At 44.6% G+C, this 26,357-nt stretch overlaps 1 protein-coding gene across 2 annotated transcripts in view; it reads left to right on the forward strand.

Moving 5' to 3' along the window:
• The window catches only part of MTREX (Mtr4 exosome RNA helicase), a 629,876-nt gene that overhangs the window by 199,185 nt on the left and 404,334 nt on the right, over positions 1 to 26,357 (forward strand). For both annotated transcript variants that reach the window (XM_069222101.1, XM_069222093.1), the window contains exon 11: positions 8,956 to 9,087. In XM_069222101.1, the coding sequence (XP_069078202.1) occupies positions 8,956 to 9,087 (132 nt within the window). The remainder of the gene's footprint in view (positions 1 to 8,955; positions 9,088 to 26,357) is intronic.

Raw genomic sequence — 26,357 nt, forward strand, 5'->3', positions numbered from 1 at the left:
ACTGACCCTCCTGCAATCCAGCCACCATTGAGGGTCAACTCTTGGGCGACTCCTGTGATCTTCTGCAGCCCCTGGACCCCGCAGCCCCTATACCTCATAGCTGGACTTGACTCATTCCATCGACTTGCAGGAACTTCCCCTTCAGAAGGGTGGCCATTGCCATCTTCACCATCTGGGCACCTCCAAGATTGCTGGACTCTGTCCCCTTCCCTTGCAGAGCCACCACGTCCGGAATCCTTTCCTGGGTTCCACCGAACTGGTCCACGGGTCAGGACAGCAGCTGGACAATCCGAGGCATCCATTGGCGTCCGAGTCCCTTCTCCCCTCTGCATCCGGGTCCCTGGTGTTAGGTACTTTTGTCTTCTGAGTATCCTTGGGTAGGGGCACTCCATCTATCCTCTTGTTTGCTGGTTTCCTCAGGTACACTGGGAAGAGTCCTGAATTCCACAAACTCCAACTACTACTGTGTTTGCCTACGGGACAATTGGGTGGGTAACTACCTAGCACCTGGTTGCTGGGGGCACTTACTGTACTTACCTCTGATGTTTCTATCTGGTCCCTAGCTAACTACCACACTTACCTTGGTAGGGGTCACTGTTTCAAATTCCACTTGTTTTGCCCTCTTGTAGGTTCCTGTGTCCTTTTATGCTATTTCTGATGGTTATTTTGTGTATATATTGTTGGTAGATATCTCAAAAGGGAGAAATACCAATGCTAATCTAGTAGTGGTGCTGTAATAGTGTCCTTTATTTTTTCAACACCTGGTGTGGTTCTTTCTTGTGAGTGTGTTACTGTCTGACTACTGTGGTATTGCAAGTGCTTTATATTCCTTCTGTATAAGCTTCAGCTGCTCTCCTCTGCTACCCGTAGAGAGCTTTTGCTATCTAGACACCTATTCACTATCAATAAGGGTTGCCTGGACTCAGTATAGGGTGCCACACCATAGATGTACACCATAAACTGATCCACCCTTCTACACTACTCTTAAACACCCTCACACAATCTGGTATTCCTCAGTCATCAACCGACCTAACGGTCATATTCCTTCCTCACCATACCTCTTTGTATTGTGATGTACCAAGTTTTGCTCTCTATTGAAGGGGCCTTACTTCTGCTACTTCGCACTCTGCCAAACCCGGAGCATAATTTGCCTTGTTTGGCTCCGGTGGATTTGAACAATTAAAAGATGAAGTGAAAGTACTTGTGCTACTCACAGCAACCCCTGCCCCCTTAACATGCAACACCTGCTGGAGTGAGATACGAGCATCTTGTAAAGTGATGCAGAAAGTGTAACACGAGTAGTTGTAGTTCCTCCCTTTCTGTTTTTCCTAACAAGTGTATTTCTGTAATGCTGTTAATGTAAAATGCGCAGTTGCTCAGAGGAATGGTTTGGTTTATATGTCGAGCTATCATGGGTAAGTTCTGGATTCTTCACAGAATCAGTCCTTTTCTTTCTAGGTGCTGTATCAACATAATATTGTGACTTTACTTATCCCATAGTACAGTGGTTCCCAACTTGTGGTCCGGCGACCCAGGGGGTCCGTGAAGTCTTCTCAGGGGGTCCGCGACTGCTTAGAAAATTAAAAAACATTGACAAATTAGGTCCCCAGCTTCCAGCCATGACTCAGGCGGGGGTCCCTGGATTCCAATGATGATATATTGGGGGTCCCTGCATTCCATTATTGTTAAAGTGGGGGTCCACAGAAATCAATAGGTTGGGAACCATTGCCATAGTAGACAGTCCAGAATTGTATCCTGAATGTCGCCTACTAAAAATATTGTCTTGCAAAATCCATATATAGGAAGCTGAATCACTAAGCCTTAACGTAGAGCAGGCATAGTGTTGATGTGAACTGTCTGAGCTCCCAGAAACTCTAAACAATCTGATCAAGTCAAAATGGTTTATGGAAGCATTAAGAAATGATGTTGTAGCTTTGTTCATGGTGCCCCTGATCCCTTTATGGGATTGTTAGTAACTGAAAAAAACAATATGTTCAATGGCATGTGTGGCTGTAGATACACATGCTTTGCATAAGTCTGCCATCTAGTGTTGGGCTTGGAGTGTTACAAGTTACTTTCTTCAAAGAATCTTTTCAAATCACAAGATTGAGTGGTGACTCCCCTCGGTGATAGTGCACATGGGCATCGAGTCCTTTGTTAGATTGTTTTCTCTCTGCTGTCGGGTTTGGACGATTTTCCTTTCGTTCCGGTAGATCTTTTTGGTCTATTTCAAACTTTAATTTCTATCTTTCTTTCGACATTGGTATAGTTTTCGATTGCATATTTCCACACTTTAATCAATCAGATTTTTATTGTCTGGGTTGGTTCAGCACCTTAAGGGGCCGTCTGTGCCTTTTTTGGGCCTACTTCGCCAACTGCTGTCGAACAATGCTAGGCTAATGGAACGAACTCTGTTTACGTTTTGTCCTTTGCCACTCCAAGTTTCCTTACATGGATCAACACTTGGTGTGTAACTTTTGCTTGTCATGGGAACATACGGAAGAGACCTGCGATGCCTGTAGGTCTTTTAAATCAAAAAAGACCCTCCGAGACCGAAGAGTGTGCTGGTTAGAAATGGCATTGAAGGCATCTTCAGAGAGGAACACGCACAAGAAGAAGTTGGACACCAGACAGCCCTTTCAATCCGAGACCGAGTCGGACCAAGATTCTGACATTGAGATCCAGTCGATTCCAGCAGTGCAGTACATGAGTAAACCTACCCCATCTCAGCATGCAAAGATGTTAAAAAAGACTTCCACGTTGGTCATTGGTCCACTACTGCCTTCGGGTCATGGAAGGATCCGAAAAATACGTGCACATGGCCCACCCTCCGGTTCGGCACTGAAATTCATCAAGACTTTGATGCCCTTGGCACCAACCAAAGACTCCATATCCATCCCACTCGATATCGGGATCAAGTTGAACTTTCGAATAGACCACTTTGGCGTTGAAAAAGCAACTATCACCATTGGCTTCGGAGCCGACACTTTCGGCTCGAAAAAAGACATCCGTACCAAAAATTATACCTGGCAAAGGCTCTACAGTATCAACTGAAGAGACCTCTTCTGTGTAGCCTAGTTTGGAAGTCATGGATGCTTGCTAGCGCAAAATTCATATACAAAAGGGGATGGGGAAAGAATTGCTTCTCCTCCCTTTCCTATTAAAAGGAGACTTACTTTCCAAGAAAAATGGGACACTGCTCCTCCCCCCAAGGAAGTCTCCAAAGGAAAAGACAAAGCTCCAAACCAACTTCTGCCTACTCCATCTCCCTCTCCTGTACTTCCTCCTCCTCCACCACAATCTCTTACATCTTTTATAAAACCACAGTTCTATCCACAAGGGTCATCACCTCATAGGGATGACTTAGCTGATGTTCCACAAGATGTAGATCCATGGTATCTATACGATTCAGATTCCATTCTCCCTAATGACCCTGACCTTTATCCGGAACAGCCTTCACCCTCTTGAGGATACAACAGCATATAATCAAGTTATTGGAAGGGAGCAGCATATCATGATGTGCAGATGCATACCGACCTAGTCAAAGAGACTTTCCTCTTTGATATTTTAACCATCACTCATGAAGATAGTCCATTTCTACCCATGCTACGAGGTATGATTAGACATGCTACAGACACAATTCAAAGCATCCCTTAGGGCAAGGATCATTACACCAAGGGTAGATAAACAATATAAAGCTGCACCCCCAGATCCAACGTTCATAAGAACACAACTACTACCAGATTCTATAGTAGTAAGTGCGACACAAAAGTGTGCTAATAGCCAGTCTGCAGGGCATGCTCCTCCGGATAAGGAGAGCAAAAATCTAGATGCAGCAGCAAAAAGAGTAGCTGCTCAAGCTGAAAATCACTGGAGATTTGCAAATTCTCAGGCACTCCTGGCAAGGTATAACAGAACCCACTGGGACGAGATGGAAGAACTACTTCAGTATCTTCCATAACAACACCAAAAAAGGGGGCAGGGGACAATCACAGAAGGGCAGGCCATCTCAAATAACTCAATCAGATGTGACATTGATGCATCCGAAACAGCAGCATGTGGCATGAACACTAGTGTTCTTATAAGAAGACATGCTTGGTTGAGGTGCTCAGGCTTCAAGCCAGAAATATACAAGAAGTAGTCCTTACATGCCTTTTAATTAGGAGCATTTATTTGGCCCAGAGGTTGATACCACTATTGATAAGCTGAAGAAAGACTCTGATACAGCTAAAGTTATGGAGGTCTTACTAACCACACCAACTAGGGATCATTTTTGGAGGCCACAATTTAGGGGTGGTTTCATAACATAATCCACAAGCCTTACACCTCACAAAATAAACAAGGAACACACTTTTAGAACAGGAGTTCTTTCAGAGGATCTCATAGAGGCTCAAATAACAGAGGGAGAGGTAAAGCGTCCAATTTTAGAGGCTGTCACTCCAATGCGAAACTGACTTTTTACAAATTCCCACAGCAAAAATATCTCCTGTGGGGGGAAGATAGGCACATTTTTATCCCCAGTCGTCCAATATCACCACAGATCAATGGGTTATATCTATTATCCAACATGGTTATTGTCTAGAACTCATTTCCACTCCACCAAATATTCATCCTCGTGTTAACAAATTCTCACACCACCATCTCATTCTCTTAAAAGAAGAGGTACAGCCCCTTCTTCTCAAAAGGGCTATAGAAACAGTTCCCCTATCTCAACAAGTGTTAGGATTATATTCACTATACTTCCTTATACCAAAGAAAGATGGTTCCTTAAGACCAATTCTCGATTTCAGGCCTCTCAACCTATACATACTTTCAAAGAATTTTTATAAGGTCACTTTGCAAGATGCTATTCCCCTATTACAGCAAGGAGATAACATGACATCATTAGATCTACAAGATGCTTATTTACACATTCCCATACATCCAGCACATCGCAAATATCTCTGATTTGTCATTGCGGGAAAGCATTAGCAATTCAAAGTGCTACCATTCAGGGTAACAACCGCTCCCAGAGTATTCACAAAATACTTAGCTGTAGTAGCTGCATTTCTCAGAAAGCAACTCATTCGCTTTTTCCCATACTTGGACGATTGATGAAGCCAATGCCATCCACAAATGTCAGGAACATACCCAGTACACAGTAAATCTTTTACACACTTTTTGGGATTTACTATAAACTACCTCAAATCCCCTCTTCAACCCGCACCGATACAGCTTTATCTGGGAGCAATTCTCAGTGCTCACTCATGATTGACATATCCAAACCCATCAAGGATACAGGCTTTTCAAAATCTCTTGGCTCACTTACAGGAGAATCATACTTAAACAGTGAAAGTAGTAATGTAACTATTAGGAATGATGGCCTCATGCAAGACTACACGTGCATCCACTACAGCAGTGTCCGTCTCGTCAGTGATCTCAGTCACATTGTCTTCTTCAGGATCTACTGTTGATGGACCACCAGATTCACCACTCACTACAATAGTGGAATCCCACCAACCTTTCAAAATGGCAGCCCTTTCAAGACCCTGTGCTTCAAATCACTCACTACAGATGCATCACAGATAGGTTGGGAAGCTCATCTCAGCAGCCTTACAATACAAGGAAAAAGGGATCCCATTCAACCAACTCTCCACATCAACTACCTGGAGTTTCTAGCAGTCTTCCTAACGCTGAAAGCATTTCTGATACAAATCTCTCACAAAGTGGTTCTAGTCTGTACAGACAACATGACAGCGATGTATTATTTGCAGAAACGGTGGGGGGAGCACATTTATCTCAATTGTCGTTTCTAACTCAGACAGCTTGGAAGTGGGTGATTCATAATCCTATTCAGCTACTGTCAGAATAACTCCCAGGAACAGACTATCAGTTTGCTGACCTATTAAGCAGGAATCAGCAACAAGTCCACGAATGGGAAATTAACCCACAAGTCCTTCACCAAAACTTTCGCCTCTGGGGAGCACCAGAAATCGATCTCTTCGCCACTGCAGAAAACTCAAAATGCCAAAACTTTGTATCCAAATAACCACACCCTCAGTCCCAGGGCAATGCTCTATGGATTAATTGGTCAGGGATATTTGCTTACACTTTTCTGCCTCTCCCACTCATTTGAATTCCAGTTCGCTAACTGAGAGAAACGTCACACACCATGATCCTTGTAGCTCCCACATGGGCAAGTCAGCCTTGGTACACAACACTACTAGATCTGTCTGTGGTTCCCCATTGCAAACTTCCCAGCAGACTAGACCTTTTGACTCAAAGAGAGGTCAAATCAGACACCCAGACCCCAAAACACTCCATCTTGAGATATGGCACCTGAAGTCATAAAGTCTGGGTATTTACAACTTCCCCCGAATGTATTGACTTTCTTAGCGAGGCACGTAAACCTACAACTAGACAGTGTTAAGTTGTAAAATGAGAACGTTTTGTATGCTACTGTCAACCTAAACATATTGATCCACTTAAAGCTTAAGTACAAGACATTGTCATCTGCTACATTTACAAAAGGCAAATTTAGTATATTCATCTGTTAGCCTGCATTTAGCAGCTATAGCTGCTTACCTTGAAAATAGAAAACATATTTCTTGGTTGAGAATTCCTGTAATTAAGGAATTCATGAAAGGACTTGTTATTCCACCCACGGTTCCTCCGGCTCTAGTATGGACCCTTAACTTTGTCCTTGCTAGACTTATGGGTCCACCATTTGAACCCATGCGCTCATGTTATTTGCAGTGACTTTAATGGAAAGTTGCTGTTATCTAGCACTTCTACATGACGTGTAAGTGAGATACAAGTTTTCACTTCAGAGGAACATTTTTCCAAGTACATAAAGATAGAGTAGGCCTTAGGACAAACCCTAAATTTCTCCCTAAAGTAGTTTCGCCATTTCACATTAACCAATCAATTTAACTACTTGTATTTTTCCCACAGCCACACTCAATCGCTGAAGGAGCTCTACACACACTAGATGTTAAACAAGCTCTTATGTATTACATTGACAGGACTAAAAGTTTTAGAAAATGTAATTAACTGTTTGTAGCATTTTCAATGCTACACAAGGGCAATCAAATTTCAAAAAATGTAATAGCCAGATGGATAGTCAAGTGTATACCAACTTGTTAGCTCAGACCTAAAAGACATTTACCAACACATCTTTCAGTGCACTCTACCAAGAAAAAAGGCACTTCTATGGCTTTTTTAGGAAACATTCCAATAGCAAATCATTGTAAAGCTGCTACTTGGTCTACACCACATACATTTACTAAACACTACTGTGTAGATGTTGTAGCTCGCCAACAGGCAAATGTTGGCCAAGCAGTCCTCTGGACACCTTTTGAAGCCATTTCAACTCCTACAGGCTAGCCACCTCCTAATTGTAGGGGACTGCTTTACAGACTGTGTAAAGCATGTGTATCTACAGCCACACATGCCATTGAACAGCAAATGATACTTATACAGTGGACCTCTGTTAGTGGCATGTAGTGCTGTAGATTCACATGCGCCCTCCCCAGAAGCCTGTAGTCGTTGTAGTAAAAAAAATAAAGTATTGTACATATGTATATACACTGCATGGACATCTTTTTTTTTTGTTTTGTTTTTTTAATCAAAATATATCTATCTATACACACACACACACACACACACACACACACACACACACACACACACACACACACACACACACACACACACACACACACACACACACACACACACACACACACACACACACACACACACACACACACACACACACACACACACACACACACACACACACACACACACACACACACACACTCTTTACCTCACCCGCCTGCGGGAAAACAATCTAAGAAAGGACTCAGTGCCCATGCGCACTATCACCGAGAGGAGTCACCACTCGATTTCGTGACTCAAAAAGATTCTTCAAAAAAAAAATGTAACACTTCGAGCCCAACACTATATGGCAGACTTATGCTAAGCATGTGAATCCACAGCACTACATGCCACGAACAGATGTCTACTGGGTAAGTAACATTTCCCTTCTTTAGCTGTCTAAAGCAGCAGTTCTGTTCTCAGAGAAAGACCTGTACCACATGAGGCAACTTAACAAAATTGATATCTACATTATAAAGTAAACAGCATGAAAAATCCAAGCATTTTAAATATGATTAATTATCAAAATATAACATATTAATAAAAAGTATGCTGTAAGGATCAATGCCTGTAGTAAATATTATTTATAATGCTATTGGCAACAGTCCGCTTTGTAAACGAAAATATGGTGTATTTGATTCTTAATGACTGCCACATAGGAGCAGCAATAATTTCACTGTTGCCATCAGGGAAATCTACACCCTATGGGGTTCTGGAACGGGAACATTGTTTATTACCATCTACCTTGCTAAGTGCCATCCTTGTTTATGTACACAGTACAAATCTAAAGTTTCCAGTATTCCTGAAGAAAACATATTACCATAAGGTGTTTGGACCCAGTTACATTTTTAAAGCAGGTGGCTACACCTGAAAAATAAGCTTTAGGAACATGTTAACTTTTTCTGTTAGTGCAAAGTGGTGCTTTTCATTTTACTCAGCCTTGCATCCCACATTTTATTTTTGTGTAGATGTGCCTACTTTTTACACACAATTACAGCTGACCGGCCAAAGTGCTAATCATTGCAACTTTGAAGCAACACAAGTTTTTAATTTTTAAGGGGGGAGCACATGTAAGTAGTTTGGTCAGCCCCAGCTACTCCAGTGTTGAAATGCCATATGTTCAGAGCATTAAATATACCTGGAACATATCCAAAAGATGAAGTTTATAGGAAGTACAATTCCATGAATATTTGCCACCTTTTATTTGCCCTGAAATAAGTGCGGCAATTGTGATTTTTTTTTTTTGGTTGATTTTTTTTGCTTTTGTCATCTTCCTTTAATCTCTAAATGATTTGTAACCATACATTGTTTCAGGTCCATCTAATGTATTTAAGATTGTGAAGATGATCATGGAAAGGAACTTTCAGCCTGTAATTATCTTCAGTTTCAGTAAGAAGGACTGTGAGGCCTATGCACTACAGGTTTCAAAGCTGGACTTCAACAGTGGTATGTATGGATGTCTCTTGGCATAGTTTTTCATGTACAGTCTGGTAAAATGTTTGATATCTATTAGCTTTTTCTTCACTGTTATCTCTGGTTTTATTTGGGTTACTTGTGTATGTTTTATAGCACTCTGGTAAATTTCCAACTTTAGTCAGCTCCGGTTTTTTAGAAAATAATGTTAATACGCCTGCTTAAGAGTTTTCCCTTACCAGGCCTACCAAGGTGCACACTGCTGTGCCTGGTGGTCCCTAGACATATTTGCTTGAAAGTTGCACTAAATTGCATCATCACTTGCCCAGATGGTTATGGAATATTATCTTGTGGCTGTCACACTGATTGCCACTCTTTACTTGACTAACCCACTAGAACCATTGTCTGTTGTATCTATTGAGTACTGTTGCCGACTTTACCCATGTGGTAGCATCATCTCTTTCTAAGGCTATTTATTTGTACTATCTGCTTCGTATTGCACACTATGACATTATCACCTTCCTCCTTGTTCCACTCTGCTTGAATTTAAGATTCTTTAAAAACTTTCAACTTTTATGGCTAGGCTTGCCTGCTTGCAATTTAATTGTGCTTCTTATAGAGAACATTCATACTACAAAATGTAGAGTTATGTTTGAGTTTTACTCAAACCTCATCTTGGTGCAGTGTAGTATACCTTTCTGATGGATTCTTCTAACCACAGATTTCTCACCTTTGTATCCCAAGCACTAGGCTGTATTTGGAATATTTTTCAGCATAGTACTTGCACACTGATAAGTGGCGTCAGGTGGCTCAGTGTCGACCCCGCTCCCAGAAGCTATGACGCTGTATAGAGGTGATATCCATGTACACCATCGTGCAGTCCTTTTTCTCATCAGTTGACAAGATTTTTTTTCCTCATTTTTTTTCTGTGTGCAAGGGAAATGTCACCTTCTAAAACCATAAGCTTTCTGCATTTTAGGGATTGTCACAAACATATGTCTGTGATGGATCCCATGAGGTGTGCCTCTGGGGTCCGGCCATGACGCCAAGTCAATGGGGGAGTGTGTCCTGGTGAACCTGAAGGTGATTCTGGACCACAAAGACAGGCTGTACCTCGCCACACATCTCCAGAAATAATGCAAAGGCAGCTCCTGCTTGAAATCAACGACTTATATGTTCCTGTTCTTAGGGTGGTCCTTCAATGGATCTTAGTTGCAGATAAAGTATTCTTGTAAGTCCAAGTCGAATAAGAGTGAAAACGTCTAAGCAGGCCTCATCCCATCCTCGCTACTGTCACTCTGCGTAGTTGTGAGTACATCAAGGTGCCCAGAGGCCTGATATCTGGACCCCTACTGAAGAACCAATTCTCCACCAGATGTTGATGCACCCAGAGTTTCTGGGTCCATTGGAGACACCACAACAAATTGTGGCAATTAAAGATGCTTTGCATCTTCAGCACCTTCCTTTTTCCTGCCGGTGTGCTTTTGAGCCCCATGGATCCACGTGTTATCGACTATCACTATGCCTCCAGAACCTACTTCTGCGCAAGCTCAAACTCCGGAGTCAAATCCAATCCTACTGACAGAACTGCACTGGTTTCTGCTGCTTCAACACTGGAGGTTCTGTCTGACTCTGAATCAAATCTATCTCAGCCTTGAATGAAGCCACAAGTGTGTTAATTCCCTACATGCCCCGCCCATATTCCTGATTTAGACAAGAATCTACATATAAGTCGTCTCCTAGAGATCGGGTCAAACTCTTATCAGAGCCAACCTGCTGTTAGGCTTATGGTGATGGGGGGGCGCAACTTTTTCCCCATATGATGGCAATTTCACTACAGGTTTTCAAGAGGGCTGCGGACTAGACACTCAGTGAAGAATGAGCTTCTCTCTCCATGATAATTAGAAGGGCATTCAAAGTCTTAGACTTTAAGCTCTCTTCTATTGAGGTCAATATTACTGTCCTCAGAGAGGTCCTGCAACCACTTAGATAACACCTCATACCTGCCCTCCAATCAATAGGCAAGTGGTACGTCATTAGAGGCCAGCTCCTAATGACCCTGCCTTCCTTACACAGCATCCTACTCTGGAGGTACAGGCCTCCACCGGCGGGCAACGCCCAGGCCAGCAAGGGCAACATATGTCTGAGTTCCAAGCCACTTCAGTCTACGCTCAGCTGCACATGCTGAAACCGTGGGGGCAGGTTGTCATTTTCTCCACAGATAGAAGGCAAAAACATCAACACGTGGGTACAGAGAGGTTATATCCTACCATTCTTTTACATCCAGCTGTCTGTTCACCTGGCTCACAGCTGCTTTCAGAGGACCATTTGTTTAATTTGCGGGTTGTTTTGCAGATGGGATCCATAGAGGGTCTCGGCCTTGGAAATTGGAACTGGTTGTTATTCCCACTATTTCCTAGTGCCGAACAAGGGTGGATGACTTCGGCCTATTCTAGATCTTTGCCCTCTCATCTCTTCTTGTGGAAGGACTGATTCGAGATGCTCACACTGGTGCTGGGTTTCTTTGCCCTTGATCCAGGAGAGTGGAAGATTCATACTTCCATGTTCCAGTCCTGCAGTCCCACAGGGGCTACCTGCCGTTCAAGGTGGGTCACAAGCATTTTCGGTTTGCTGTCCTCACCTTTGGCCTCACTGGCACCCCTTGAGTGTTCAGGGGATGTGATAGTGGTAGTTGAAGCTTATCTTCGAAGGTTGTCAGTAACTGCCCCCGACTTTGATGACCGGCTCGCCTGAGTCATTCGTAGACCACCTCCAGATTATGCAAACTTTGAATCATCATTGGAGTTCACTATCAACATGCCAAAGTCGCATCAAACTCCTTTACAAAGATTACCTTCCATCAGAATCATCTTGGCTTGTAATTGCATTTATAAAGCACTTACTAACCCTGATGAGGCATTAAATCGCTTTTTGGCGAGTAGCACGATAGTCCGGAACCCAAGAGGAATTTGTGGTGGATTAATGAAGGGAAATAGGAGTACAGTATTAGTATGAATTGATTTGAGCAGAGGATATGTGAGTTTGTTCGTTGTATTAACTAGAGTAATGGAGGGATGAAGGAGGGAAGAATTCAGAAGTGGTAATTGTGAGTTTATAGTAATAGGGTGAAGCTTTGAATGGGTAAAAGAGATGGAGGAGGGAAGAGTCTGTGGAGAGGGGTTGGAGAGATCATTGTAGCAGAAAGGGTTTTGGATGAGTCAAAGGTGAGAATTTAGAGTGAATTTAGTAGGGTTGTTTGGGAGATTATGAGTAAACTGAGGTTTTGGATGAGCTAGATGCGGTAGAGGAGGAAAGAGCTTAGGCAGGGTTATTTTGGAGATCAGAGTAGTAGAATGGGTTTGGGATGAGTCCGGTGTGTATGGAAGATAGACTGATAGTCACAGGGTGATGGGGAGACAGAATAAAGCTTATGAGAGAGTAACATTTATATATTTGTTTTATAAAAATTTTTTATTGTATTTATCCATTTTATTTTATTTATTTTTAGGTATTTTTTCTCTAGTACAGAAGAACTAGTGATAAACATATATGCAAGTACATAGTAAGGGGATATATGTGGAAGGAATATAATGGGTATAATAAGTACATTTTTATTGTATAAACAGACTTTCAAGATTTCTAATATTTGATGTTAAGTGTACTTTTCTAACATTCATTTTTTTCCTCAATTATTCAATAGTGAAATGCTTGCAGTTAAATAGATTAAGATAACATTTGCTCATTGTAATATAAAAAAGAAAGCAGGGATTCATAAGTATCTATTATACCTACTTATGTAGCACACAGGTGCGCACGCCCGCACTCACACATTTAACCATGAGTAAATCCACATTTGTTGGATAGGCTTAGAGTATGTGTATAATTTATTATTATTAAATAGTAACTATACATATTTTCACAGGACTCTATATATCTAGAGTATACACATAATCACATTATAAATATTTTCACCACAAAACCCTGGACTGGCTCACCTCCTTACTCTCCGAAAGAACCCATAGAGTTTGCCTCCCTCCTTTCCGGTCTACAGCCACCAAGACCATCTGTGGGGTCCCCCAAGGATCCTCCCTCAGCCCTACTCTTTTCAATATCTACATGGCTCCTCTCGCCAACATCATCCGCCCCCACAGCCTCACCATCATTTCATACGCCGACGATGCCCAGCTAATCATCTCCCTCACGAGGAACCCATCTACCGCCAAGAATAACCTACACGCCGGACTCCTTGCTATCGCCAACTGGATAACAGCAAGCCACCTCAAATTGAACTCTGATAAAACCGAGATCATCATCTTTGGCCCCAACAATACAGCATGGAACGACTCTTGGTGGCCCACCACCCATGGACTACCCCCAACACCCCCACCACCCACGCACGCAATCTTGGCATCATACTGGACTCATCTCTCTCCATGACTCAGCATATCGACGCCATATCCTCCTCCTGCTTCAACACCCTTTGCATGCTACGCAAGACTATCAAATGGATTCCTTTAGAAACCAGAACAACGGTCACCCACGCCATCATAAGCAGCAGATTGGACTACGGCAGTGCCCTCTACACAGGGCCCACAGCCATGGTTCAGAGAAAACTCCAATGAGTCCAGAACACAGCCGCACGTCTAATCCTCAACCTTCCCCGCCACAAACACATCTCCGCCCACCTCAGATCCCTACACTGGCTGCCCATCAACAAAAGGATCATCTTCAAAATCCTGGTCCACACTCACAAAGCCTTCCACAACACCGGACCAGCCTACCTCAGCGAACGAATCAACTTCCACAAACCAACTCGACAGCCCCGCTCTGCCGACCTCGCCCTCGCTACAGTTCCCCGCATCCAACGCACCATCTCCGGCAGCAGATCCTTCTCCCACCTCGCCACCAAAACCTGGAACTCCCTCCCCACCAACCTATACAAGACCCAGGACCTCCTAACCTTCAAAAAGCACCTCAAAACATGACTCTTTGAGCGGTAACCACTCCCTCCCTAAAGCCCTCCCACCCGCCACCCCAGCGCCTTGAGACCCTCCTGAGTGAGTAGTGCGGTAAAGAAAGTTGTTTGTTTGTTTGTTTGATTGATCAACACAGGCATATGCAGTCCATTGCGGTTTGGATATGGTATTTATGAAGGAAAGAGCCAACTCTTGAGTAGTCTTCTGAAGACAAGATAGTTATCTGTGGATCTTATATTTGGGGGTAATGAATTCCATAGTTTGGTTGCTTGAACAGAGAAGGATGTATCATCTATGTCTTTTTCTTGTATGGTGGGGTTTTAAGGCAGGGAGTTTTTTTTTTTTTTTGTTTTGTTTTTGTTGAATGTATTTGGTTGTTTTGTTTCTGATGAGAAGCAATTGTGTTCCAAGTATAGCTTTGTGGGTGATACAAAACAGCTTGTAAGTGGATCTTCTGCCATCCGGTAACGAGTGTAGTGCTGTCAAGGCAGGGGAGATGCGGGCTTGTGGCTTTACATGTAATAGTAGCCTGGCAGCTGAGTTCTTAATACGTTGTAGTTTTTTCATAATACGTAGAGATGATCCATGGTAGAGGCCATTGGCTTAATCTAGTTTGGATAGTAGAAGAGAGATAGTAGCCTTCCTCTTGTGCGGAAATCCGAGATGGGGGAAGATGTTTCGCAGAGTCTTCAAGGTGATGGATATGGTGTATTTTCAGCCTTCCCTCCAGCATGGGTCTAGGAGATTGGAACTGTTAACTCAATATTTCAGCCTCTGTCCTCAATCTCAATGACGATTATTCTGAGGCAGCTGGGACTGTTTTGTTTTCTGCATCCTGCTAGTTGAACATGCCAGATGGCACATGCAGGCTCCACAGAGTGATTTGTCTTTGGGCCCAGCTCTACAGAAACCTTTTGGATTCCATCCAGGTTTCGGAGAAGACTGCAAAAGATCTCTGGTGCTGACTGCTTGACTGCAATTGGACCAGCTACAGAGCCCTTTCCTCACCCCACCTGAAGCAGATGGTGGTGACACTCATTGCTACTGGGCTGGAGTGGCCACCTGCTAGAGGTAGAGATCAGAGAACTCAAGCAGAGGCCTACTTTAACTTCAGCCTGCTGGAGTTGACCATTTGCTTGGCTTAGGAATCCTTTCTAACACCCATCAAGGGAAGGCTGGTTCACATCCTCACAGCACCAATGCCATATGGTATTCCAGCAAGCAAGGCAGAGTACGGTTTTGGACACTCTGCCAGTAGGCTGTCTGTGCCTTTGGACTTGGCTGAATTGTCAGGGCATCCCCCACATAGTGCACCACCTGGAAGGATCTTTAAGCACTAGGGTAGATGACCTTGGTTGGCGACGCCTAGCGGATCGCAAATGACAGTTGCATCCAAAAGTGGCACATTAGGTGTTTCTACAGTGGGGAGAACTCTAGCTTGATCTCTTCACCACTGTTGAGAATGCACAGTGCTAAAACTTAAGCAAAGAGGTCTAGCTCTGTGGGACTTCTACCGCTTAGAGAGGAGCTTGGGACACTTGTATGCCTTTTCTCAACTTCCTCTGCTGCTTTAAGTTCTGAAGAAGATGAAGAATGACTGGGCTCAAGTCATTCGAATCACTACAGATTGGACCTGGAGAGTTGAACCTGGAACTTCTGGGCATGAGCATCTGACCTCCAGTATGAATACCACTTTGGGAGGATCTTATATCACAGCAACAGGGATGGGTCTTGCACCCATGTCTGCGCAATCTACATCTCCATGCATGGAGATTGAGCTGCAGCAGTACTTGCATTTGATCTGCTTTCCAAAATGGTGTAAGTCATGCTGGAGGCTAAGCCTCCTCTTAAAAAAAAAAACATTTATGCAGAACACAGATATAATGCAGCCATAGATCCATTAGAAGCCAAATTGTCCATTAGAAGCCAAATTGTCCATTAGAAACCAAATTGTTCATGGTGTCTTTGTCCCAGCAAGGATGTGCGGTGGGCACCGTTAAAGTTTAGTTGTCAAACCCTGCAGCCTTTTTGTATTTGCCAGACCAGCTTCCCTTGTTCAATTCATCACTGTGATGCATTTCCTTAAAGGTTTGGTCCACTTGTTTTACCCAATACCTTTTGTCAAGCCACAATGGGACCTCAACTCGGTCCTTACTTTTTTATTGTGCAGTCCCTTTGAGTCTCAACAACTTTTCTTCGCTCAGATAGCATCAGGTTATCGCGCGAGTGAGCTTCCAGCCCTATTGGTTTAGTTGCCTTGCGCTAACATCTTTCGGGACCCGTTGGTGCTAAAGACCAAAACGCCATTTCATGATGTCAGTTTATCCATCTTTCTTCTGACGTTCTTTACCCAACCTTACCTTTTGTGCAAGCAATGCTTTGTGTGTGTTCTCTGAGGGGAAAGAAAAGGCAAAGTGGTGCGGACCTTCTGACTTTGGATAGTCCATTGTATTAAGATCTGCTACATGATAGTGAAGAAGCGGCCTCCAGAGGAGTGGCAGCCCATTCCACCTGGACCAAGGATGCTACCAACATGCTGACATGCAAGGTTCCTGTTCTGGATATCTGTAAGTCGCAAAGTGGTGGTCAGTGGACACATTCACCAAGCACTACTCTCATGATTGGCAGGTCTAATAGGCAGGGCATTTTGGCCGTTTGGTCCAGTAGGACATTTTGCTCATAAACATTCCACAAACCCACCACCTTGCGAGGAAGTGCATTGGTATCTATGCTCACTTTAGTATCACTTTTTCTTATATTCTATCTAACTGCCTTCTTGTGGCATGCAGGGGGCCCCAAGTTAGGGCCCCTGATGAGTAAAAAATATATATATATATAGAAAACAAATACTTACCTGGGATGGGGTCCCCCATCCTCCGGTGTCCCTCTGGCGGGGCTAGGGTGCCCCTGGGGCTTGGGGTGAGCACCTGTGGACCCATTCTATGGTGTTTAACCATGGGAATGGGTCCACAGGTCCCCTACCGCCTGGTCTGACCCAGGTGTTAAATAATGGTGCGCAGCAAGCTTAGCACCATTATTTAGCCCCTCCTCCCACCTCTGCGTCATTTTAGCACAAGAGGATAAATATGGGGCTATGGGGATAGCACCATTTTTTTGGATGGGAACGCCCATCTCATTGACGCAAGGTAGGTTCACGCATCTAAAAAATGCTGCAAACTCCAGTATTTTGACGTTAGACAAGTCTAACGTCAAAATATAAATATGGAGTTAGGTTTGCGCCGAATTTGCGTTAAAAAAAGACACAAATTCGCCAAGAAAGAGTATAAATATGGCCATAATCTCCCCGTGCCTCCAAAATTAATCTGACCTTTAATGAAACTGGTGTTCATGTTAGGCCCCTCAATACTCTTAGTCCGAGATCAGGTTATGTAAGACTGCAAACATAAAGTACAGTAGTACATCGGCCTCCGGTCACTTGCAGTAGGGGTCCACCTGATGTAGGTTCAGTAATGGAATACAGCTTGCTGCTACTAGATCCCTTGAATCGGGCTTCAATATTTAATGTAGAACTGTGTAGTTCTGCAGACTGCTATTGGACGTCTGCTAGAAACAGTCTCTAGATGTCTGCTAGAAATATTCTCTGGTGTACGTGTAAAAGTGTAATGCCACAGACTGCTACTACATTTCCCCTAAAGGTGTTGGTCAGTAATGCATGCGCAGTTCCACAGACTGCTACTAGAGGTTCCTAAACTAATGCGGCAAAACTGTATGTGCAGTACCGTAGGTTACTACGAGAGGCCCCCAGACTCATGCATCAGATCTATATGTGCATTACCACGGGTTGCTACTAGAGGTCCCTATACTCATGCGTTACAACTGTATGTCCAGTACCGCAGGCCGCTACTAGAGGCCCCTAGACTCATTCGTTAGGGCTGTATGTGCAGTACCGTAGGCTGCTACTAGAGGCCCCTAGACGTATGCGTTAGAACTGTACGTCCAGTACCGCAGGCTGCTACTAGAGGCCCCTAGACTCATGCGTTAGAGCGGTTTGTGCAGTTACACGAGCTGCTACTAGAGGCCCCTAGACTCGTGTATCGAAACTGAATGCAGTACCGTAGGCTCCTGCTAGAGATCCCTAGATTCGTGCGTCTGAACTGTATGTGCAGTACCACAGGCTGCTACTAGAGGTTCCCCAGACGCATGTGTCAGATCTCTATGTGCAGTTTCACAGGCTGCTGCTAGAGATTCCCTAGACGCATGTCAGCCCTGTATGCGCAGTACCACAGCCTGCTACTAGAGGTCCCTATGCACATGCGTCAGAACTGTTCGCGCAGTTCCACAGGCTGCTCCTCTAGGTTCCCTAGAAACGGGCTCCGGCACGTGTACATACAAGGAGCGCAATAGCCATATGGCGCTGTGTACTGCCGCAGACCAGTATCTATAGCGCAGTGCCGCATATTACTACTAGAGGTCCCCTAGAATCATGCTCTGGCATTTGTGGGTATAGAAGTGCAATACCGCAGACTGCTACTAGAGGTCCCCTGACGCATGCGTCGTAACTGCGTGCAGTCTTAGAGGATGCTACTGGAGTCTCCTAGAATTAGGCGCCGGCGATTCAACATCCTTTCCCCTGGAGCAAATGAGGCAATACACGAGGCTACCACTAGGGGTCCCTTGAATCAGACAGCGCTACTGAATGTGGAACTGTGTAATTCCACAGACTGCTACTTTAGGTCCTACATAGTCATGGGCCAATACCTAGCGCGCCCCGAGAATCAGTCTAGCGTTTCTATGTATGTAAGTGGCATACTATGGTTGGCTATTACAGATCCCCTAAACGCATGTCTGTGCAATTCCACGGGCTTCTACTAGAGTTCCCTATACTCATGTGTCAAAATTGTATGTGCAGTACCGTAGTGTGGTACTAGAGGCCCCTAGACTCATGCATCAGAACTGTATGTGCAGTACCACAGGTTGCTACTAGATGTCCCTATGCTCCTGCGTTACAACTGTATGTCCAGTACAACAGGCTGCTACTAGAGGCCCCTAGACTCGTGCATCGAAACTGAATGCAGTACCGTAGGCTGCTGCTAGAGATACCTAGATTCGTGCGGCTGAACTGTATGTGCAGTACCGCAGGCTGCTACTAGAGGCTCCTAGACTCATGCATTAGAGCTGTAGGTGCAGTTACACGGGCTGCTACTAGAGGTCCCTATACTCATGCATCAAAACTGGATTCAGTACCGTAGGCTGCTGCTTAAAGATCCCTAGATTCGTGCGTCTGAAATCTATGTGCAATATCACAGACTGCTACTAGAGGTCCCCCAGACGGATGTCCCAGATCTGTACGTGCAGTTTCACAGGCTGCTGCTAGAGATTCCCTAGACGGATGTCAGCACTGTATGCGCAGTACCACAGCCTGCTACTAGAGGTCCCTATACACTACGTCAGAACTGTTCGCGCAGTTCCACAGGCTGTTCCTATAGGTTCCCTAGAAATGGGCCCCGGCACTTGTACCTACAAGGAGCGCAATAGCCATATGGCGCTGTGTAATGCCGCAGACCAGTATCTAGAGCGCAGTGCCGCAGATTACTACTAGAGGTCCCCTAGAATCATGCTCTGGCATTTGTGGGTATAGAAGTGCAATACCGCAGACTGCTACTAGAGGGCCCTAGACACATGAGTCATAACTGATGGTGCAGTTACACAGGTTGCTACTAGAGATCTCTAGATTCGTGCGTCTGAACTGTATGTGCAGTACCCAGACTGATACTAGAGGGCCCTAAAATCGAACTCCGCCACTTGTACACATAACACTGCAATAGCTCACGCTGGTAACTAGAGGTCCCCAGATCTGGGCTCCCGAACTTGTAGGCAATGTTTTAAAAGGGCAGGTACTCATTACCTGCGCTTACTTAAATGTTAAAGGGAGAGTACCGCCATATCTTACGAGGAATGCAATAATTTTATTATGAGAATACCTCTCAGTAACAAGCAGGTACTGTGGAATAATAGTAAGTACGTGCACTTTAGATTTCCGTTTAAACCACTGCACAACAGTACAGTAGCGCAGACTGCGAGCAGAGAGAGGTCCCTTCGACTCATAGAATAGAACTCTAAACGCAGTCGTGCAGTACCCCTCTCTGCTACTAGAAGTTCCCTACAATCGGGCTCCGGCACTGAATGTGCAGCCTTGCCGTACTTTTTACGAGGGTCCCTAGAGTAGCACACCGTCTTCCAACCATTCAAGCTCCCATCACCCCAAATACCCACGCCTGCCCGTTTATCCCAACACATCTCTGCACTTCTGTGCTTCCCATGAAAACAAGCATTTGCAATGCAACGGGTCTCGCGTTTGCTCGTGTTAGAGCTGATAGCGTTGTAAACTCCTAACCGGACTTTTCACTCGTAATGAAACCTATCGGCAAAAGTGCAATAATGTACGTAACCGGAAAAAGTGCAATTAACTGTGTAACAGGGTTGATATTATGTAAAGCGCTCGACTTCTGCCAAGCGAGATCGAGCTGGGAAAATAGAGAAAAAGTAGTCCCCGAGTCGGACGGAAAACAGCGAGCCTAGCATGTTTTCTGTTGGTCCATGCGCTGGAGGAGGGCTATCCACCGGAAAAGGCATGACGTATGCATGCCTTCGACTAATGAAATCAAGCAGATTCTAACAGGTAAGCCCACGAGCCAGTGAAAGACACTGACGTGATGTGGACAGGGCTCGGAGCCCTTTTTAATGCCTAAAGCCTTGCTTAGCGAAACACATGGCAAACGACGCAGGCTCGACCCTAAAAAGAGGAGACGCACAAACATACTATGTAGTGTTAATAGCGAGGATGTCTTAAGAATCTAAGCCAAGTCTTTGAATATTTGGGGGAATCCGTGTGTTTTTGATCTTTCTTAATTTATGCCAACGGGGCGGTAAAAAATACATGTGCATCAGTTCGCATACGTGAAAATTGAGAAATGCAAACTAATACCTGAAGCACTGACAAACTGGAAGCTTAAAAAAAACAATCAGGCGTACTAGCATTTTGCAGGCTAAACTGTACCTCAGCCTGTAGCTGTGGATCTTCGTGCAAGTACCTCAGGCTGCTTGCCAGAGGTCCTGTAGAATTGGACAAAGGCACTGTGCGCAAGCGTGGCGGCCAGTACCGCAGGTTGCTTCAAGAGGTCCCATGGAATCGGTCACCAGCACTGTATGTAATCATGCAGTACCGCAGTCTTCCACGAGAAGTCCCGTAGAATCTGGCACCAGTACCATGTATCGCAGGCTGACGATGGAGGTTCCATAGAATTGGGCAGCAGCACTCACTGTATGTAAGCATGCAGTAGAGTAACGAGGCAAATTCTTGACATGGCTGCAAAAAAGTCAGGACAAAGGATTAAAATTCAGGACAAAAATGCAGGACCAAGGGTCAAAATTCAGGATAAAAATTCAACAACAAGTTTAAGTTTTACAGACACATCCAAAAGAGGCCATACCCCAGTACATTATCAGTGCATTTCTTTTTTTTTTTTTTTTTGCATAGCACTATTTATTCACTGTAATCATTTTGGAATTGCCTCTGGGTATGCTACATTCAGGTGTCACATTACTTCCTTGTTCAGTGGTGAATGAATGCCCTTCATCACTGTCAAAACCTACCCAATCTCTCTTGGAGAGAAAGCAACAGCAACATTTTTATTATGTTTCTTAACATATTTAAAGCCATGGCAAACAATTTGGGAAACCTTAAGGTAAGTAATCTTATGCAAGTAGTTGAACAAGCAGCACCAGCTTCTGGTGCAATGGTCTGCTGTTGCTGCTTGTTAAGGGTGAGCAGGGACCCAGAGCCCTTGCAAGGTTGTACAAGGCAATTGTCCATTCTGTCCATGTCTTAAATGGTTTTGCGATTGAGCAAAAGCCAAACCAGTGATCTGGCTTATCCCGAAGTGTCAAAGTAAACATAGGCCCATATTTATACTTTTTGACGCTAAACTGCGCTAACGCAGTTTAGCGTCAAAAAATTTAGCGCCGTCTAACGCCATTCTGAAGCGCCATGCGGGCGCCGTATTTATGGAATGGCGTTAGCCGGCGCTAGCAGACCGGCGCTGCCTGGTGTGCGTGGAAAAAAACCACGTAGACCAGGCAGCACCGGCGTAGGGGGAAAATGGCGTTAGGGTGTCTTAAAATGGGGCAAGTCAGGTTGAGGCAAAAAAATCGCCTCAACCCGATTTGCGCCATTTTTTTCGACGCACTGACGCCATTTAAATGACTCCTGTCTTAGTAAAGACAGGAGTCATGCCCCCTTGCCCAATGGCCATGCCCAGGGGACTTATGTTCCCTGGGCATGGTCATTGGGCATAGTGGCATGTAGGGGGGCACAAATAAGGCCCCCCTATGCCACCAAAAAATATTAAAAATATAAAAAATTATACTTACCTGAACTTACCTGAATGTCCCTGGGGTGGGTCCCTCCATCCTTGGGTGTCCTCCTGGGGTGGGCAGGGGTGGCAGGGGGGGTCCCTGGGGGCAGGGGAGGGCACCTGTGGGAGCCCACAGGCCCCTTAACGCCTACCCTGACCCAGGCGTTAAATAGTGGCGCAAATGCGGGGTTTTTTGACCCGCCAACTCCCGGGCGTGATTTTTGCCCGGGAGTATAAATACGACGCATTTGCGTCGCCGTCATTTTTTTAGACGGGAACGCCTTCCTTGCATCTCATTAACGCAAGGAAGGCGTTCACGCAAAAAAATGACGCTATTTGCCCATACTTTGGCGCTAGACGCGTCTAACGCCAAAGTATAAATATGGCGTTAGTTTTGCGCCGAATTTGCATCGAAAAAAACAACGCTAATTCGGCGCAAACGGAGTATAAATACGGGCCATAGAATCTTTGAAATATTTGGGATGTAAATTGCACGAACAACATGTAAGATCATGAGAAATTTTTTAAAATGTAATTAAGGTTTCTTTAACATTTGGTGCTGCTTTCCTCTTTATATACAATTAGGAATCAGATTTGAACTGGGAACTAGTTACCCTTTGCTACCTAGTAGTAATGTCTACCTTTTCCCCACGGATTGGCAGGATAGAACTCTTGGTAGGGTGACATGGTTCCTCAGAGCCCAATTTGCTTTTTGGTATTTTCTTCTTTCTGTAGTGGGCCATGTGGCACTAACTAAGATGGTGTGCTACCCTGATTATTCTATTAGTTTGCAAACTTTCCCCTGCTTATTTCTTCTTCAGACGCCACTCATCAGATTTTGTTACTGGGATGCCATTGGGTAGCTCTTTTAACTCTAAAGCTACCTGTGACTGCGGGTGGATTAGGCCTTCCGGACTTTGAATGCTGTTATTTAGCTGCACAAGTCCAAAGGGTGGCTCGCTGGCTGTCTGCCCACCTCTACATGAGATGTGGTTTATCTGTAAAGACTTGAAGGAGGGCTTACTGCACTACTCATTGTTTCCTACTGACCATTCTACAGAACACCATCATGGGTTATCCTGCACAGTGTTCTCTTGTCTTTCTAGAACCTGTAAACTCACTGACACGAAGAAACCATGTGCTCCTGCACTTCCTTTGCTAGGCCTTCCCATTCACACTGAACGGCTTCGCTCAGAGCAACTATGTTGGTGGCATGATGCAGGCGTCTAAAATTGGGGGATGTTTCTGGACAGCGAGCTACTAAATTTCCAAACCCTTTTGGAGACTGTCATCTTCACCCAGGTCAACTCCTTACTTGCAAACACCTTAAACAATCATTAAAAGCCTTACTTCATGTCTGCCACCTAGCACTAACCCTTCATGAGGTGTGCCAGAAGCTCTGCACAGTAGGGCTTCTTGTCATACTGACTGGGAGATTGAAGTGGCCAAACCTTCGCAAGATACTGACTAGGCTAAAATACTGGATTTTCCCCACAAAGTATCCTGTGGCTGCCCCTTTAAGTACATTTATAGAACTTTCCTGGGAATGCAATCCGCCCATTGCGTTCCATTGGCTTAGTGGTTAGTAACCAACATTTCATTGCTTTCAGTTTGCTGACTTTACTTGTTTTAGGCTGTCCAACTTGGGTTTGTCCCTTCACTAGGTCTTGTTTAGAATATCCTCCCAGGTGCTCCCTTTCTGTAAACAGGCCTGTAAATCTTTCTTTTATCTCATTACATTTGTTGTGCATTCAAAGAACAAGGAAAAATGTCAGGCTCTGTCTTCGGTGCGAGCTTTGTGTTTTTTTTTTGTTTTTTTTTTGTGCTTTTTCTTGCTTCAAAGTGAGAATGTTTATGTGAAAATCTTGCTGGATACTGGCGGTAGCAACGTTTTTTTTTTTTTCTAGCACACAACACCCTAAAAACTTAACTGTGCAAGGATTCCAGAATACATCCGAATTAGGAACACAAATGAAGCACATTTTTGTTAGTTCTGAACTTTGCTGGAAACACATACGTTAATTTGATTAAAACAAATCATTACACTAGGTGATTCAATTTCCACACATCGTCTGTGCACTGCATAGTTTTAATAGAAAAACTGTATGTCTATGCAAATGTAATTTCATTCAAAAACATGCTGTCTGTAATTGCAGTGTACTACCACACCACACCATGCTTACTGCACTCCACTCTGTACCACTCCACACCATCTGAGCCTACTCTGCACCACTCCACTTTATACCACTCCATGCCACTGCACTCTGGAACACTGCACTTTACTCCACTCTGATCCACTCCACGCTACCCCATTCTATGCCAATTCACGCTACACCTCTCTACTATGTACCACTCTACTCTATGCCAGTGCACTTTACACCTCTGTACACCATTGCGCTCTGTGCCTCTGCACGCTACACCACTCCAAACTAGGCCACATCAATCTACTTGCACAACTTCACTCTATGCCACTCTGCAACACTGCACTGTATGCCACTGCATCCTATGCCAATACACTCTATACTAATGCACTTTACTCTGCAACACCCAACCCTGTGCCCCTGCACTCTACACCAATACAGTGTGTCACTCTAATCTACTCTGCACCACTGCACTCTGTGCCTCAACACTCTAGACCACTTTACCCTATGCCATTATACTCCAAGCCATTCTACACAACTGCACTCTATTTCACAGTAGAGTGAACAGGAGATGTGCAGTGTAATCTACTTTAAGCAACTGCATTTTTTAAAACTGCACTCTTTGCCACTGCACTCTACCCTGCACCTCTCCACTCTGTGACACTGCACTCTACTCTGAAACAATCTACTCTATGCCACTCTGCCCCAGTGCACTCTACTTTAGTGCACTGTATGCCAGTGCACTCTAAACAATTGCACTATGTGACTTCACTCGACCCTCACCGATGTACTCTTCTCCACTGCTCTCTGCCACTCTACTACACTATACATGACTGCACTCCGACACTCTACTCTGCAACACTCCACTCTACACCCCTTTACCCTACACCTATTTACTCTACACCCTTTACTCTACACCCTTTACTCTACGCCACTGTAATCTGTACTACTGCGTTTTGATCCACACCACTCTGCCCCAATACACTGTATGCCACTGCACTCTACTCTGCGCCACTGTACTTTGCCACTGTACTCTGCCATTGCTCTCTGCCACTCTACACCACTGCAATCTGACACTCTGCTCTGCACTCTCAGCCACTGTACTCTAGACCACTCTACTCTGTAGTACTGCATTCTACGCCAATACACTACGCCACTGCACTCGATGCCACTCTACTCTGCACCACTCCACTCTGAGCCACTGCACTCTAGAGCACTATACTACACTCTCCACTGCACCACTCTACTCTGGACCACTCTACACTACTGCAGTCTGCTACTCAAGTCTACTCTGCACTGCAACACTGCTTACTCTGCAGCTCTATTGTGCGCCACTCTCCTCTATGCCACTCTGAGCACCACTTCCTTCCGTACCACTGTACTCTACTATGCACCATTCTAATCTATGCCTCTGCATTCCATGATAATGCATTGTACTCTGCTGAATTCTATGCTGCTGCATTCATTGCCACTTCACTCTACACCACTATATTCTGCAACACCACGCCAGTGCACTCTACACCAGTCAACTCTACTGCATATCACCACACTATATGCCACTCTGCGAATCTTCACAGTATGCCTCTCCTAAACACAACACACACTGCCACTCTGCTTTTCTCTACTCTGCGACACTCCACAACACTCTACGACACTCTTCTCTATGCCACTAACTTTTAGACATGCTGAACAGTAGCCACTGATGTATAACGTGGCTAAAACACAGTGGCAAATCCAATACCTTTTGCACAGACAAGACCTATTGGCTTTGACAATGTTCGTTAGTATTGTGAGGTGCAGAGGTCCCTGAA

This window comes from Pleurodeles waltl, chromosome 1_1 (assembly GCF_031143425.1).
Source record: "Pleurodeles waltl isolate 20211129_DDA chromosome 1_1, aPleWal1.hap1.20221129, whole genome shotgun sequence".
NCBI classification, from domain to species: Eukaryota; Metazoa; Chordata; class Amphibia; order Caudata; family Salamandridae; genus Pleurodeles; species Pleurodeles waltl.